Raw genomic sequence first — 17,617 nt, forward strand, 5'->3', positions numbered from 1 at the left:
CCTCTTTTTTTTTTGTTTTTTTAAATTTTTATTTTATATTGGAGTATACTGGTGGCTCAGTGGTAAAGAATCCCCTTGCCAATGCAGGAGATGTAGGTTCGATCCCTGGGTTGGGAAATCCCCTGGAGAAGGCAATGGCGACCTACTCCAATATTCTTGCCTGGAGAATCCCATGGACAGAGCAGCCTGGTGGGGTTCAAGTATGGTTGATTTACATTGTTGTGCCAGTCTCTGGGCTAGTCACAGCAAAGTGACCTCATTTTATACATATATTCATTCTTCTTTTAATATTCTTTTCCATTGTGGTTTATCTCAGGAGATTGGGTCTAGTTCCCTGTGCTACAGTAGGACCTTGTTGTTTATCCATTCTAAATGTAATAGCTTACATCTACCAACTCCAAATTCCCAGCCTTCTCTTTCTTTTCCCCTGCTCCCTCTTGGCAACCGCAAGGTCTGATCTTTACACCACAATCTAAATTTAGAATTTTTTTGTTCTCCCTAAAAGAAACTCCCGTATCCATTGGTGGTGATTTCCCATTTCACACCCCACTCCCCCAGCCCTAAGCTACTGTTAATCTACTTTCTGTATCAATAGATTTGTGTATTCTGGAAATTTCATATGGATGGAATCAAACAATATGTGGTCTAACTGGCTTCTTTCACTCACCCATATTTTAGCATGTATCATTACTTCATTTCTTTTTATTGCTGAATAATTTTCCATTATATGGATGTGCCACAGTTTATCCACTCATCAGTTGATGGGCATCTGGGTGGTTTCTACTTTTTGGCTATTGTGAACAATGAACAGCCTGTATATTACATAACCATGTTTAATACATGCAGTATGTAATGCTATATACCTAAGTATTAGCAATAGCTATCTCTGATGATTACATTTTGAGAGGGTCTGGCTTTTTACTTTGCTGATTTGAACTAAGCTGATTTTGTTTAAAGACAAAAATAGTTCTGTTGGCAGAAAACATACAGTCTGGAGGAAAACACCAATCTCTGCTTCCTCCTTTCTTTCTTTCTCTTTCTCTGTAAACCTGAACCTGCATTATAAGCTTAAGATATTTGCTACCAAAAAGCAAATGTTTACTTGAAAAGTTTTTATCACTTAAAATCTCTTCTTTAAATGTACTACTTTCAATTTTTGGACGTGTTTTTAAGTCAACTCAGAATTATCAGAAATAGAAAATATGGGAACTTCCCTGGCGGTCCAGTAGTCAAGCCTCTGCACCCGCACTGCCAAGGGTGAGGATCCAATTCCTGGTTGGGGAACTAAGATCCCACAAGCTGCACAGTGCGACCAAAAAACAAGCGAAAAAGGTTACATGTCAATATTTTTTCTTCTTTAGTTGTTCCTTTTATTAATTTTGCTCCTTCCTAAAAGATGCAAAGGAAAGGCAGAATGACTTCACATTCCTCATTAAAAAAAAAAATCATTCCCTAGTTCCTTACGACAGCATGTGCACATTGCCAGTGGAAATCATTTCCACTGCTTCTGGCTTGAGGCTCAGTCACTGTGACTCTCAAATGATGAAGACTATTTTCTGGGAGATGGAACTAAATGGCCCTGACCTAGAAAAGTGATGTGTTTCCAGTGGAGGCATAAGGAGCCCCCCAAAGGCCAGTCCCATCTCTGGCAGGAAATAAGAAACCATTGGACTGATTGAAGAGAGAGAGAATTCAGAGTTGAATTATTTACTTTAAAATTTTTATTATTAACAGAACTACACAGTGGTATTTATTAAATTACTGGTATATACCTGTCTGAAATTCATGCAAAAAGTTGACCTTTATTTTAATATATCTCTTTCTATTCTGAGAATTCACTGTAATATCTGTGAATTAATAATTGAATTATATTAATTATTAATTATAATTAATGATGTAAAATGAATTATAACAATATATAATACAATACAATATAAATATATGTAAATAATTATATAATTATTAATTACAATTAATTAATTCAGAAAAAAATAACTGAATTATATTCAGGAGAAACGCAGTGTATCAGAGCTTAATTAACCTGGTCATTTCCTTGGAGATGTGTATTCTGAGCCTTTGTGTCTTTGTGTGATGTTCTAGATTTTTTCCACTCTGAATGGTGGGTTCCTTCTACCCCTTTTCTGGGTTGAACACTTCAGGCTTAGGTGTAAAAGCTCTTCTAAGCCAGTTCCATCTTCATTTTTTAGATTTATTTTCTTAATCTTTTTACACAGGCCAGTTCTCTCTCACTTCTCCCCCTTACTCCCTATGTTAACGGCCCCATTTGAGTCCCTGTGGGATCATCTCTTTTTTCTTTTCATCTGGTCCATCTCTGCTCCCCTTCACTCTTTGTTCTCTTTTGGTATCTCAATCTTATGTCTTCCAGCTTTTATTCGCTTAACAGGTAATTGAGTGCTAAGTACAAGCCCGGAACTCTATGCTAGGAGACACGTGGGAGTAAGACAGATACTTCCTGCCTTCATGAAGGTCATAGTCTAGCAGGAAAGATGTGTGTTAAATGCATAATTGGGGAAAAACAACCAAAAAATAGTGTTAAATACCAGGAAGGAGAAGTATAAATAGAATCAATGATCCTTTTCTAAAGGGAGGGCTTTGTCTGGTATGGAGACTCAGAAGGCTTCTTTAAAGAAGTGATGTTTCAGCTGAGCCCTGAAGGACGAACAAGACTGATTGGACAAATGGGGGAGGCAGCTGGTCAAGGAGCAGCCCAAGCAGAGAGGACCAGCGAAGAAGGCCCTGAGGAGAGAGGAGCGCGGGCCATTTAAGGAACTGAAAGAATGCACTATTTCTTTTCTACAGCTGAGACAGTTCCCATCTCTCTTGTCCTCCAGTGATGTGGATCAGGAGACATCTTTTCCCTAGCAGTTTCATTTTTAATTGCTACATGCCACATCTGCCTGCTCCAGGCAATCCCCATCAGACTCTGCGCATACACTGAAAGTTACCCAGGACTCTTGTTTACTAGAAATAAAGTAAAACTGATTTCTTCTCTCTGGGTATCTTCCCAAGAGAGAGAATAGCCTCTCTCATTAGAGAAGATGAGATAAACATTCTCTCCTCTAGGAACTAATTAGGTGGTGGTGAATGGTTGTATGTCATTACTAGTGACTAGTGTCTTTCTTTATGGTCTTGCATCCCTCTTGCTTCCTGCTGGGACGACAAACTGTAAGGTAAATATGGCTGCAGCTGGCGTAAAGGAAGCCTTGAGCTGTCGAGGAGACTCTGCAGACACAGGGTCTGTAGAGGGCACCAACAGAGTCTTACTGGTGAACATACTAGAGGCTGTTGAGGACGCTATAGATGTTCACTATGGATTGAGCCGGCCGAGCCAAGAGCAGATCCCCTCAGCTGTGGAGAAGCAAGCGCTGGGCTTGATCACCCCAGGAGAGCCTAGTAGAGATGGACCCTGGTACTGATTTGTCTGATTACTCCTCCTCCAGGCTGAAGGGAGAGGCCTAATCTTTCTCATAGTTTGAGAAACCCCAGAGCCAAGGGTGTCCATTCCCTTACCTTTCACTGCCTGCCAGCCCCAACAAGCCTGACCTGAAAGAGAGCACAAAATATTTAAGGATACACAGCCCCTTGAAGGAGGGTGACCAAGTTCGATAAACTACAACAAACTAAATGTGAGATACATATTGATAGAGGAAAGATCAGAGGAAAAAAATATGTGACCAATAATAGTCTCTTTTCTGGAATATGAAAATGGAATTATGGAAACAGAATTATGAAAATGTAAAAATTGAAGAGAGAATTGAAAATAAACTTTCCTGAGCTGAAGAAAGACCTAAGTTTCAGAGTGAAATGGCTTTACCAAGTTAAAAAAGGTACGAACTAAGACAGTCTTAGGGAGATGAATTGTGTGAATCTCAAGAATAAAGAAAAGAGTCACGATAGAAAGGTTTGTTTCTAAAGAGAGAATCAGATCAGCATGGAAGTTAGTTGCAAAGTTTGGAAAGTGGAACTACATCTCCATGTTACAGAGAAAAAAGAACAGTGAGCCAGTTTTCGAGGGTCCGACTAAGACATTCAGATTAAGTGCAGAAGGCACATGTCTTGGCCTTGCAGTAGATCTGTCTGAAGAAATTACGCAAAAGAACTAGAACAGAAAGTCTCAAAATGGAGAAGGCAAAGGATGCAAATAAAGTGATTCCAAATAAAAATATATTTTGTCCTGGTAGCAGGCCAGACTTCTCTTTGTTCTATTTTATTTGAGCTGCTCTTATACCAAACTGACTTAAGTTTTCTTACTGTAATGTAAATACTTTGTTTTCATACATTAAGAACATAGTTTTTGATATCCTTTTAGGAGATTGAATTGATCTTAATACCAAGAGCCCCTAATTAAACTAGGCTTAAAGATTTCATGTGTGTTCATGCTTGGTCTACAAAAGAAAGTAGTATTTCTGTTGGATGCTTCAAAATGCTATTCTTTTTTTCTTCCTTCCCACGGATGCTTTTAATTCTGTGATCTGTCATTTGTGGGGCAAATTGTTGATCAAGTATAGACAACAGAGTATACATGTTTTCTGGTTTTTGTTCTTCTTTCTGTTTCATTTATATTTTTGTTTCAAGTCTGTGTAAATCCCTTTTCTCACACACACACACACAACAGCCACCACCACCAAATCCTTTTCTCAGTGCCATACTTGTAAAAGCAAGAGTGGAACATCGCAGCTTTTTATGTAATACGGTTAGAATAGTAGAATGAACAGTAAAAACAGTATTTAAATGGTACTTAGCCACTTGGAAACTTGAAAATATCTTTTCTAAGGTAGCATAGGGCCAAGGAAAGCATTTGAAACACAATTTAATAGCAGAAAGTAAAAAAAATGGCTGTAATTCTATAAAAAAGAAAATAAAAAAATACTTGGAGGAAAATGATGAATGCTTATTAATAAGCAAATAAAGAGAAGCATTTTAAATTTCTAAGCCAAAAATGACAAAGGTATGCAAATCATGAAATTGAGAGAGAATAATAAAAAGTTAATTGGTAAACTGATCTCTTTTATTTTTTTTTCTTCTTTTAAACATCTCTGAGTTACGTATAAATACGTATATGGAGAGACAGAGGAAAAGAAGAGACAATGAAAACTGTTTCAGCTTTTTGTTTTGAAATAATTTCAAAATTGTAAAAATAGTACAAAAATTCTTATATACCCTTTATCCCAGATTTGCCGTGTTTCAACATCTTGCCATGACTGCCATATCTGTCTGTTATCCACCCATTCATCTTTCCATCCAGTACGCTCTTGTTGTTGTTTAGTTGCTCAGTCATGTCTGACTCTTTGTGACCCCATGGACTGTAGCCCGCCACGTTCCTTTGTCCTTGAAATTCTCCAGGCAAGAATAATGGAGTGGGTTGACATTTCCTTCTCCAGGGGCTTCTCCTGACCCAGGGATCAAATCCTCATACCCGGTATTGGCAGGCGCATTTTTTACCACTGAGCCGCCAGCGAAATCCCCAATATGCTATAAAATAGATAAATATCTGTATAATTTTCTCAGCTCTTTGGTAATAGATTGCATGTATCTTACTCCTTTTCCTGTAGTATTTCACTGTGTTATTTCCTAAGAACATCTTCTTACTTATATTCTCCTCTTCCTAATATTCTTAGAAATATTATCTTCCCAAGAATAAGAATCCTTCAAGTGGGATTATTAACTTCAGAAAATTTAACACTGGGTCCAGTACTTTCATCAGATTTACAATCTACATTCCAGTTTTGTCATATGTCCCAGTCCTGTCGTTCATGGCAATTTTTTCCACTACAGAATCCAGTCCAGGATTGCTTATGCGTGTGTGTGTGTGAGTCACTCAGTCGTGTCTGATTCTTTGCAACTCCATGGACTGTAACCCTCCAGGCTCCTTTGTCCATGGAATTTTCCAGGCAAGAATAGTGAAGTGGGTAGCCATTCCATTCTCCAGGGGATCTTCCTGACCCAGGGATCGAACACGTGTCTCCTGCATTGCAGGCAGATTCTTTAGGGTCTGAACCAGCAGGGAAGCCCAGGATTGCTTGTAATTTCCTTTAATCTAGAACAGTTTCCTCAGCTTTGCTTTGTTCTTCATGCCACTGATATTTTTGAAGAACGTCAGTTATTTTCTGAAATGTCCCTCAGTTTGGGTATTTCATGTCTTTGCGACCCCATGGACTGTAGCCTGCCAGGCTTGTTTGTCCATGGGCACTCTCGCCATGCCTTCCTCCAGGGGATCTTCCTGACTCTGGAATCAAACCCATGTCTCTTATGTCTCCTGCATTGGCAGACAGGTTCTTTACCCCTACCGCCACCTGGAAAGCTCTTTCATGTCTAGATCTAGGTAATGTATTTGTGCTAATATTATAAATAAGTGACAATGTGTCTTTCTCAGGATACATACCTGGAAATGCAGAATGTCCCTTATTCCTGTTTTGATTCTGTTAATTTTTTTCACATGCGTAAGATATTTTCTGATTTCTCTGTTGTATAATTACTATTTTTTTTTGTCATAAGTAATATGTAGGTAGATAATTTGCGATTAGGTAATATCCCATTTTTCACCAAACTTCCCCCACCCCCTAAATTCAGGTTTCATTGGTATTTCATACCTGGATCAGTCTTCACTGTGATGGCTCAAAAAATGGTGTTTTCTAATTCCATTTTCCACTCTGTTTATTCTGTTGTTATATTAGGAAGAGCCCTCCATTTCCTGTTATTATTGATATAAACTAATGGTTTCTTAGTTTATTCAGCAGGTTATAACTCTTCTAGTTCTTATGTATTTGTTTTAATTCTCAATAGTCCCAGATTTGGTCAGTGAAAATCTCCTCAGACTGGCCTCCGTGTCTTAGAAATGTCTATCTGTATTCTGTTTTTTAGCATTTTCTTAATTTCTGGCACAACGTGATAAGTTCATCTTGTGTTTTTTGTATCTGCCATCAAGTTTTCCAGTGAGCCCTGCCTCCTTTTAGGAGGAAATGGTATTTAAAACCAATGACTGAGGGAATTCTCTGGTGGTCCGGTGGTTAGGACACACTTTTATGGGAGGACCTGGGTTCAATCCATGGTTGGGGAATTAAGATGCCACGTGCAATGGGGTGCAGCCCTCCAAAATAAATAAATAAGTATCCAATTTCATAAATTAAAAAAAATTTTTTTAATATATAACAACAATGGCTAGAGCTAGAAATGTAGAAATGTGTGTGTGTGTACGAGAGAAGGGTCCCAGTTTTATCCTTTTCTCTCCCTTTTTCCACATTGAGAACCCTAGTTCCCAACACAATATTATATACTCATTTGCTCAACCTTTAAATATACACCAAAGAATCTGAATTACTAGACCCATGCCACTGCAACAAACAGCATTCAAAATTGTTTGCAGAGTTGTTTTTTTTTCTTTATAGTAAGCGTATATGGTCAAACCATGCTATTCAAGTTCACTTGGATTAATTCTTTTTCTTCTCCCTTCACTGAGTTTATTAATTTGAAAAGAATCAGGTTTATTTGTTTTTGTTATCATTCAGTTTTAGTTTTCCCCGCTGCATCCTTTTTGAGTGCCTTTTTTTAAAATGTGGAATTTTAATGTGATTTCTAAGTAAAATTCATAAAAGGAGCAGTTGACTCCCTCTCCTATCCCTTCATCCTGTCTTCCTACCCCTTGTAGAAAGTCCCTTCATCGGTTTTTGGTTTATCTCTCCTATTTGTTTTTGCAAAAACTTGAAAATGCAATATTTTTTCTCTCTCATTCAGGTAGAATGAAAAAGCATTCAAAAAACAAGAACAAGGGGATTATTTCCCCACTCTCTGTTCTGTAGGAGACGCCTGGCTCCTCCTCCTCCTCAAATCAGAAAGAGAGGGCTTCCTCAGAAGCTCTTCATGATTTCTGCCAGTGTGCAGACCCAAGTTTCAGGTTTCACGCTGTCCCTGGCTCTAGGACAGGAGATATCAGAGAAAAGAAAAAAGAGGAAACTCACTGCCGGTTTGGTGGTAGTCACAGTCTCCTGGCTGGACTGCCTGCTTATTCTTTTGCGTCCTCAGATAGCTCTGCTGTAATCCATCCAGGATTCCATCCAGGCTTCTTGGTTGCGTTCAGTGGGAGAGACTGAGTGAAGTCTGTTCACTCCTAAAGACTTGCCGTCAAGAAGCTCATATGAGAACAGTTCAAGTAGAAGATGATTTAGAGAAATTCCTCAAGCAAGAACAGAATAACCAGTAAAGAATGTGAACAAACTAGATTTTTTTCCCCTGTTTCCTTGTCTGTTACCAAAATCTTCCCTCAAACCAGCTGTTTAGTATAGTTTCCACATCTTGATTTTAAAAGTTAGACATTTGGACGTGATTTCTTAAATACATAGATTTTAAGAGCAGTATTTTCTTCTTAATATATTAGTTTTTGAAGTGTTACCTGGACATTTTGAACAAATGAACGTAACCTATGGATCTAAATAACTGTCATTTTGAGTAAAATTTGCAATAATTATTGAGCAGTCCATATTAATGTTTTATCACACGTGCATGCATGCTCAGTCATGTCCGACTCTTTGCGGCCCCATGGACCATAGCCCACCAGGTCCTCTGTGCATGGGTTTTCCTAGTCAAAAATACTGGAGTGGGTTGCCATTTCCTTCTCCAGGGGACCTTCTCAACCCAGGGATTGAACATGCATCTCCTGCATTGTAGTTTTATCATAAATGTTCCTTAATCTTCTTGTCTTTAATAAATTTTTCATTATTACTGTGTAAGGCCGACAATATTTATTATGACCAAGTCCTGATCCTTTTCATATAATCTATGCTGTCATTCTCACATGCTCATTCAGGAGTCACTTTACAAACAAATGTATCCAAATGGCCAGTGAAAAATATTTCATTAGTTAACAGAGAAGTAAGAAATCAAGCTATTGTGCAATTCCAGCTAATAGTGAAAATGAAAACCACAGACAGTATCAATTGTTAGTAAGAATATAGAGTAACTGGAACTCTCATATGGCTGAAGGAGCCTTAAAGTGAAAGTGAGGTCGCTCAGTCGTGTCTCACTCTTTGGGACCCCATGGACTGTAGCCCACCAGGCTCCTCTGCCGATGGGATTCTCCAGGCAAGAATACTGGAGTGAGTTGCCATTTCCTTCTCCAGGGGATCTTCCTGATCCAGGGATTGAACCCAGGTCCTCCCGCATTGCAGGCATACGCTTTAACCTCTGAGTCACCAGGGAAGCCTTAAATTGGTTTAAAAAAAAAACCCACTTTGGAAAATGATTTGGCAATGTCTGCTAAAGCTAGTGTAAATATGAAAATCCTAGGACTCGCAATTCCATCCCTTGGTTTATAACAACCAGAAATATGTACATATTCTTACCAAAAGGAAGATACACGTGTATTTAAAGTGGCCTGTTTAAATTAGCCAAAAACTGGAAACTACCTATATATATATCAGCTGTAGAGCAGTTGAATGAATTGTGTTTGGTGAGAATGGAATATGATACAGCTATGAGAATGAGTGAAGCACAGCTGCTTGTAACAAAATGAAGGAAGCTCACACTTGAACAAAAGCAATTGGTATCTTGGTCTTGGTGTTGGCTTCCTGAGTGTATCCACACTGAAAATTCTTCTAGCTGTATACTTAGGATCTGTTTGTCTTCCTATGTTCATCTTCTTATATACTTCAGTAAAAAAGTATACTAAATTAGATCTTGATTTATTTTTGTTTGTTTTATAAAGATTGACTTTTAGTATATGTATCACCAGCCCTTTATAGAACTCATTAGATAGAATAGTCTTTCAGTTGACTCTCTTAGTTGTTATAGGTTAATATGGTTGACTGTTCTAGTCGTTATAGTAGCTGACCTAGAATGAGTGTTATCTTTAGGAGAATTTTTTTTTAATGCCAAAAAACACATAGAATTGATTTTTGATCAGCCCAAATATATTTAAATGAGAAACTAAGGCCTGCTCATGCAAAGCCCATCTATGAGGGTCCTCTGTTTCTCTTACTCCTTCCGTGGGCTGTAAACCTTTGCAGTGGGAGAACCCACTTAACACTAGAGCTGCTTGCCTTTTTGTTGACCCTTTTAAGTGAGCAACCTTTCACATAATATTTGTAGTAAATGTTGATGCAGGTGAATGATAGTCATGTAGCATAATTCTGTTGTCCCTCCCCAACCTCTTCGTTTTGTTTTAGGGTTTTTTTTTTTTTTTCGGTTGTTGTTTGTTTTTGTTTTTGCAGATCTGTTCACAGATGCTGCTGAAACTGAAAAAATGGCCCAAAGCTTGGAAGATTCTGAAGGAGTTTATTTTGTTCCATCTTTTAGTGGATTGCAGGTATTTTTTTTTTTAAGTTAATTGCAATTACAAACATTTCCCTTTTCTTGTTGTTTAGTTACTCATTCATGTCTGACTCTTTTGTAGCCCATGTACCGTAGCCCATTAGGCTCCTCAGTCCATGGGATTATTTTGGCAAGAATACTGGAATGGGTTGCCATTTCCTCCCCCACAGGATCTTCCCACCCCAGGGATTGAACTCGCGTATCAGTGTTTGCTGCATTGCAGGCATATTCTTTATTGCTGATCCACCTGGGAAGCCCCTTCCCTCTTCTTACTCACAATTAATATTATATCTGCCATTCCCTTACCTGAAACTGTGAGCACTGAACAGAACTAAGGCGGGGAAGGTACTTTCCAGGGCTGAGAAGTTGTGTTTTTTCTTTAATGATTATCAAGCTTTGTTACAGTGTGTGTTTTTTTTTAAAACAGTGTTTTATTTCATTTTTATTTTTGGCTGCACCATGTTGCATGAAGGATCTTAGTTCTCCAACCAGGGCTGAACCTGTGCCCCCTGCATTGGGAGCACAGTCCACACCACTGGGCCATCAGGGAAATCCCAGAAGTTGTGTTTTGATCTGGCATGAATTCCACAAGAGGGAAGAGCAAATTCTCCTGGCTTCTGCTCAGAACTCCATCTCTGTGGAAACTGAGTTGGCAAGTTTATTATAGAACTTTTACATAAGACCCATGGTTACTTTATCATGACCAAAAATAGCCATTTCTCAGTGGGGGAAAATAGATCAGTAAATTGGCATTCTTTACTTACAGGAGGTATACCACTGAGAATTAGAAAAGTAATGTTAAGGTATATACTACACCAATATTTTTCAGTTGTTTATAAGTTTCATTAACATTTTTTTTTTAAATCAGACTTTCTTTTGGTTAATTGTTGTGGTGTGGGATGTTGGTTACTTTGCCTAACTAAAAAGTGAACTCAGTAAAAGGCTTGATTTTATAATATTTAATTTTGTATTTAATTGAAAGATCTGTGATATTGTCTCTAATTTTAGCATATTGTTGCAAAGACTTTTAAAAACTGTTTCCAGGTGTAGTATTATATAAACAATATAAACAAAATTCCTTTTGCAGGTGGGGAGGTGGAATTAGTCCTTTTAATACTCCTCTAAATCTCTCCACTAAATATTTTCTCTTTCTAAAAATAAAAATTTCTCCTCCTTCTAGTATATTCCATACTCAAGCAATCAGTTACAAGAAACCCCAAATTTAAAAGTTTGGATGGGGACTCCCTTGGCAGTCCAGTGGTTAAAACTCCCCACTTGCAGTGCAAGGGGCATGGGTTTGATCCCTGACCGGGAAACTAATATCCCTCATGCCATGCATCATAGCCCAGAAAACATAAGACAAAACAAAACAAAATAAAAGTGTGGATAATGTAGAATCTGGTGAAAAAGAATTAGATAGAATTAGATCCAGGGTAGTTTTAAATCCCTAAAATTACCATATTTTCAAACTAGAGTTTTAAACGAGCATTATTTTAATATCTGTGAGAATTTCCTTCTGTATACTTTATCCTAAAAGACTAAGAGGTTATAGACTACATATAGAGATTGTATTGCATCTTCTTCAGAGCAGTGCGAGGCACCTGATGATCATCCATGCTAGGACAGGGAGTGCAGAATATTTGTCTGATTGAGGTTTGAGGGGGACGATTAGATGAAGAGTTGTCATCAGCAAAGGGAGGGTTTAATTAGTTGACTGTGGATTCTTCCCTTTTTGAAAAATGTGCTGTGGGACCTTGCTGTGACTATCTTGGCAGCTCTGTCTTTAACTTCTCAACCAACTGATATCCCTGTAAAAATAATATGAAATATATAATTAAAAACCCCAAAGTAACGCTAGAGTCCTAAAGATTAGACCCCACTGTCACTCATATGGTTTTTAATTTTGTGTTGCTCACAGAGTATCCCTGCCTTGCCTTGCGTGTAAACTGGCCATGTGTTGAGGTGGGGTGGGGGAGGACCACAGGACAGTTATTTCCTAATGTAAAATGAAACTCTGAATTGGAAACTGAAAGTTAATTCAAACAACAATAGTGCGTTGATACTAAGCTGTTCGGAAAATAGTGGGGAGATCACTCATAAGCTGCCAGCATCAACAACTAGAGAAAATGCGGGTTAGGAGAATGGAAGGAAGGGTCATGTGTCTGTGATACTGCCTTTGATTTTAGAATACTGTTACAACTGCAGATAGTGGAAGGCAGGATATTAAAGGCTTCTGATAACCTCAGGGGTGTCAGAGAAAGGGACAGCCCTTTCTTCAAGGACAGACGAACTTGTGGGACAGCCACAGTAGGGAATGGGCCAGAGGGGCTAGAGCATGGGGTTGGACACTGGGTGGCATTGATTGGTGCAGCCACTGTGGCTTTGTCTAGGGAGGGGGTTGCTAAACTAGAGCATCACTCACAGGTATCAGAGGCAAGCATCAGTCATCATTTACTTGATGCTAAAGTTACTGTGACATTGGCCGTACATAGTAGAGTGGACAGGACCTTGAGCTAAGTGCCAGTCTTCAGCAGATGAGTAGGCACGCTCCAGTGAGTGGTCTTAGATTTGCAAGGAATGGGCTTGCTTACCTCCACTCCCCCAGGAGGAGCTGTCTATCCACACACTCCTGAGCATTGGGAATGGAAAGGAGTTAGCAGCTGACTTGGTAATTCTCAGTGTTCTTCTCTGTGGTTTCTGTCTCTCTGTGGTTCTGCTTTTTTCTTCTCCTTACCAGCTTTGCTCTGTACCCTTTCTTCCTTATAGCTTCTGTTTATTGTCATTCATATCCTTCAACTTTCTGCCTTTTCACAGTTTGGAAATAAATACAGCCTTCTTCCACCTCGTGCAATCTTTTCCCATCAGCTCCCTCTGAAGAGTTTCCTCGTTCACATTTCCAGGGGAGGAGTCTGATTGGGTTTCCTTGTGTTTTCAAGCCTCGGTAGACTTTGAGTCCGTTGTGTTCATACCCTGCAGTTGTGGTGCTAGCAGTGGGTCTGGGGCTTAAAACATGGCTGCTTTAGGCAAGGATTCAAGTGGTTTGCTATGACCTCCTCTCCCTGTGGCCAGCAGAGACTGGGAACTCCCCCTCTAGTTCTATGATCACTGCGACGTCTGAGCCATGGAAAGGGAAAGGGAGATAAAGCATGGTGTTGATACAGACCTTAGCAAACGTTGACAGCAGAGGTACAGTGGCTGACAGTGGTCATGGGAGACTAGAACAGTGTCCTCCTGGTCCTGGGGTGTGGAAGCCTGAGGACCTGCCACTGAATGGCTGTGATTGAAGCCATTTGTCCAGCCCAGAGCCAGGCTTGTTAGAGCAACCAACCACAAAATCAGTGGAAGACACATCTCAGAGTTACTTAAGGGTTAGGGGAGTTGATTTACAATGGAAGGGAATCTTGAGAAAGCATAGTGAAAGAGTTAAGAAGAAATTGAGTAGTAGTGGGAAGGATTTGAATAAGAAATGACAACTAAAATTAAAATTGTGAGAGGATGTCCCTGGTGCTCCAGGGATTTGGACTTCACCTCCCAGTGCAGAGTGTATGAGTTTGAACCCTGGTCAGGGAACTAAGATGCTACATGCCTCACTGGCCAGAAAAACACCAAGACATAAATATTAGAAGCAGTATTGTAACATATCAATAAAGACTTTTAAAATGGTCCTCATCAAAAAAAAAAATCTTAAACTAAAAATTGTAGTGACAGCTAACCTGTGAATATATACTGTGTCTTGGGCACTGTCATAAATTCTTCACATGTGTTGTCTTATTTAACACTCAGTAACTCAATAAGTTACACAATTGCACTCATCTCACACGCTAGTAAAATAATGCTCAAAATCCTCCAAGCCAGGCTTCAGCAATACGTGAACCATGAACTTCCTGATGTTCAAGCTGGTTTTAGAAAAGGCAGAGGAACCAGAGATCAAATTGCCAACATCCGCTGGATCATGGAAAAAGCAAGAGAGTTCCAGAAAAGCATTGATTTCTGCTTTATTGACAATGCCAAAGCCTTTGTGTGGATCACAATAAACTGTGGAAAATTCTGAAAGAGATGGAAATACCAGACCACCTGACCTGCCTCTTGAGAAACCTGTATGCAGGTCAGGAAGCAAGAGTTAGAACTGGACATGGAACAACAGACTGGTTCCAAATAGGAAAAGGAGTACGTCAAGGCCGTATATTGTCACCCTGCTTATTTAACTTATATGCAGAGTACATCATGAGAAACGCTGGACTGGAAGAAACACAAGCTGGAATCAAGATTGCCGGGAGAAATATCAATAACCTCAGATATGCAGATGACACCACCCTTATGGCAGAAAGTGAAGAGGAACTCAAAAGCCTCTTGATGAAAGTGAAAGTGGAGAGTGAAAAAGTTGGCTTAAAGCTCAACATTCAGAAAACGAAGATCATGGCATCCAGTCCCACCACTTCATGGGAAATAGATGGGGAAACAGTGGAAACAGTCTCAGACTTTATTTTTTTGGGCTCCAAAATCACTACAGATGGTGACTGCAGCCATGAAATTAAAAGACGCTTACTCCTTGGAAGCAAAGTTATGACCAACCTAGATAGCATATTGAAAAGCAGAGATATTACTTTGCCAACAAAGGTCTGGCTAGTCAAGGCTATGGTTTTTCCATTGGTTGTGTATGGATGTGAGAGTTGGACTGTGAAGAAGGCTGAGTGCCAAAGAATTGATGCTTTTGAACTGTGGTGTTGGAGAAGACTCTTGAGAGTCCCTTGGACTACAAGGAGATCCAACCAGTCCATTCTAAAGGAGATCAGCCCTGGGATTTCTTTGGAAGGAATGATGCTAAAGCTGAAACTCCAGTACTTTAGCCACCTCACACGAAGTGTTGACTCATTGGAAAAGACTGATGCTGGGAGGGATTGGGGGCAGGAGGAGAAGGGGACGACAGAGGATGAGATGGCTGGATGGCATCACTGACTCGATGGACGTGAGTCTGAGTGAACTCCGGGAGTTAGTGATGGACAGGGAAGCCTGGCGTGCTGCGATTCATGGGGTTGCAAAGAGTTGGACACGACTGAGCGACTGAACTGAACTGAACTCAATAAGGTAGAGAATACTTGCATCATTCCATTCTGAAGCTGAGGAAACTGAGATTTGGAGCCATTCTGTCACTTGGCAGACAAAGATTCTTTGGACAAGAATCCTTGTCTAAAGCAGCCATGTTTCAAGCCCCAGACTGGCAGCCTCACACAGCCAGTGAGTGACACAGCTAGCTTGTAGGACTCTGAAGTCCAGGTTCTTAACCAGTCTGCCAGGCTGTTTCCTGATGTAGCATAATATATTCTTATAATGCTAAGACAACTAGAGCCAGAGGAACTTACTTTTATGGTCTAGATTGACAACGATAAGAGACATGGGGGCATGAACCATCCTGCAAGCCCCCAGGAAATTAGGCTGAAGTTCGCTGGGGACAAGGGCCTGCTGGGGCAGGTAGTCTGTGCCCCAGGCAGGAGTCTGCGGGTTTTGCTCAGGGGACCACACAGAGTTTTGCTGAGTCCTGTTGTTCCTGGTCTGTTGATGGTTCTGGAGAGCTCCCTTGTTGGGCTTGGCAGTGACAGATTGGAGGTGCGGCTGGAAGCTGTCTGCCCTGGCAAGATGTGACCAGGCCTTTTCAAAGGACCTTGTTTTTCCTGTTTTATCATCCCAAACAGAGATTCACTTGGATTAACAAATGCAGGGACATTGTAACCTGTAAAGAAATTTTTAGGTTTCCATGGAATTTATAACCCCTCAAGTTGGCTTATTACTAATGGTAAAATATGTTCATAGCTATTGGTACAAGAGTGATTTCAGGCCAGTTCTATCAAGATTTTATGTGGTATATTGGAAGAAGTCATTTTTATGCAGGAAAAAAACCGTAGGAAAGGAATTCCCTGACAGTCCAGGGAAATTTCACTGTCAGAGGGTGGGTTCAATGCCTGGTGGGGGAACTGAAATCCCACAGGCCACGTGGTGTGCCCAAAAAATAAAAATAAAAAAATAGCATACTGTGCTGTACTTGGTCGCTCAGTCGTGTCCAACACTTTTTTGGACCCCATGGACTGTAGCCCACCAGGCTCTTCTGTCCATGGGGATTCTCTAGGCAAGAATACTGGAGTGGGTTGCCATGTCCTCCTCTAGGGGGTCTTCCCAACCCAGGGATCAAACCCAGATCTCCCACATTGAAGGTGGATTTTTTACCATCTGAGCCACCAGGGAAGGCCTAGCATACTACTAGGGACTAATTGAACTGGTTGAGTCTGACCCATCTTTGTTTTACTGTGTTCTGTCATTTGGTATATACACCAGCTCTATTTTGTGTCAGCTTTTACTGTGTAAATCACCAAAAGGTATTAATGATTGTGGAAAATTATCAAAATAAAATCACAGGAGGAGGAACATCTAGGTCATGGTAAAGATAAGACATAAAGCAGAATTTCTTCAGTTGAGACATTAGGAAAAGTATTGTTTGTTCGTGGATTCAGCAGATATGTATTGATCCCTTGTGAGGGGCAGGTGCAGTGCCAGGCCCCAGAGATACACGTGAACACGTCAAATGAGTTTCTGCCTGTCATGCTAACAGTGTAGCGGGGAAGATGAAGTTTCAACAAACACAGATACATGTGATGATAAACTGTGGCACGTGATATGATGAGGAGTTACAGGATTCCATAAAAAAGTAGATGGTGGGGAACCTGATTTAGTCTCTGAGATTAGAAGTTTTCCCAGAGGAAGCTGAGCCAAATTGTGGAAGGGGAGTAGGATTAACTAATAGGAGGTGTGGTAGAAAGTTTTCCAGGTAAAGGTGTGTCAGGCCCTGAAGTTAGAAGGTGCTTCCGGGCACCATTATTTCCTGACAGCCCCAGCCTGTCCCTCCATCATGACCTTGTGTAGGTGTGTTGAAACAGTTCTGCCTGTTTCCTTCAGAGACGGCAAGCTCTGACAGGAACTCTGTGTTTCAGTCTCCTGTCTCAGAATCGTCTTGCATTTCTGGCAATGCGAAGAAGAGTCCAAACTTCATCTGGTGAATGCCTAATTCCAGCTCAAGATTATGGCCTTTTCAACGCAAGTGTTAGGTTGAGTCATTTCTGATGTTAGTCAGTAATACTATGTAAACTAAGAAATAGAGTTTAGTTTGAAAGTCTGACACTATATTGGATATAAATTATGACACTGAAAAACACATTTTTTTGCATTGTGGTTTTATTGAAGTCTTAACTTAGTATCTTCAAAAAGCCTTTCTACTTAGCAGACAATCTTGGAGAAAAGGGGAAAT

General features: G+C 40.0%; 1 protein-coding gene across 3 annotated transcripts in view; it reads left to right on the plus strand.

The window, feature by feature from the left end:
• Positions 1 to 17,617, plus strand: part of GK5 (glycerol kinase 5) — an 84,540-nt gene that overhangs the window by 54,727 nt on the left and 12,196 nt on the right. For all 3 annotated transcript variants that reach the window (XM_061419667.1, XM_061419672.1, XM_061419678.1), the window contains one exon: positions 10,224 to 10,318. In XM_061419667.1, coding sequence (XP_061275651.1) covers positions 10,224 to 10,318 — 95 coding nt within the window. The remainder of the gene's footprint in view (positions 1 to 10,223; positions 10,319 to 17,617) is intronic.

The sequence above is a fragment of the Bos javanicus genome, chromosome 1 (assembly GCF_032452875.1).
Source record: "Bos javanicus breed banteng chromosome 1, ARS-OSU_banteng_1.0, whole genome shotgun sequence".
Lineage (NCBI taxonomy): Eukaryota > Metazoa > Chordata > Mammalia > Artiodactyla > Bovidae > Bos > Bos javanicus.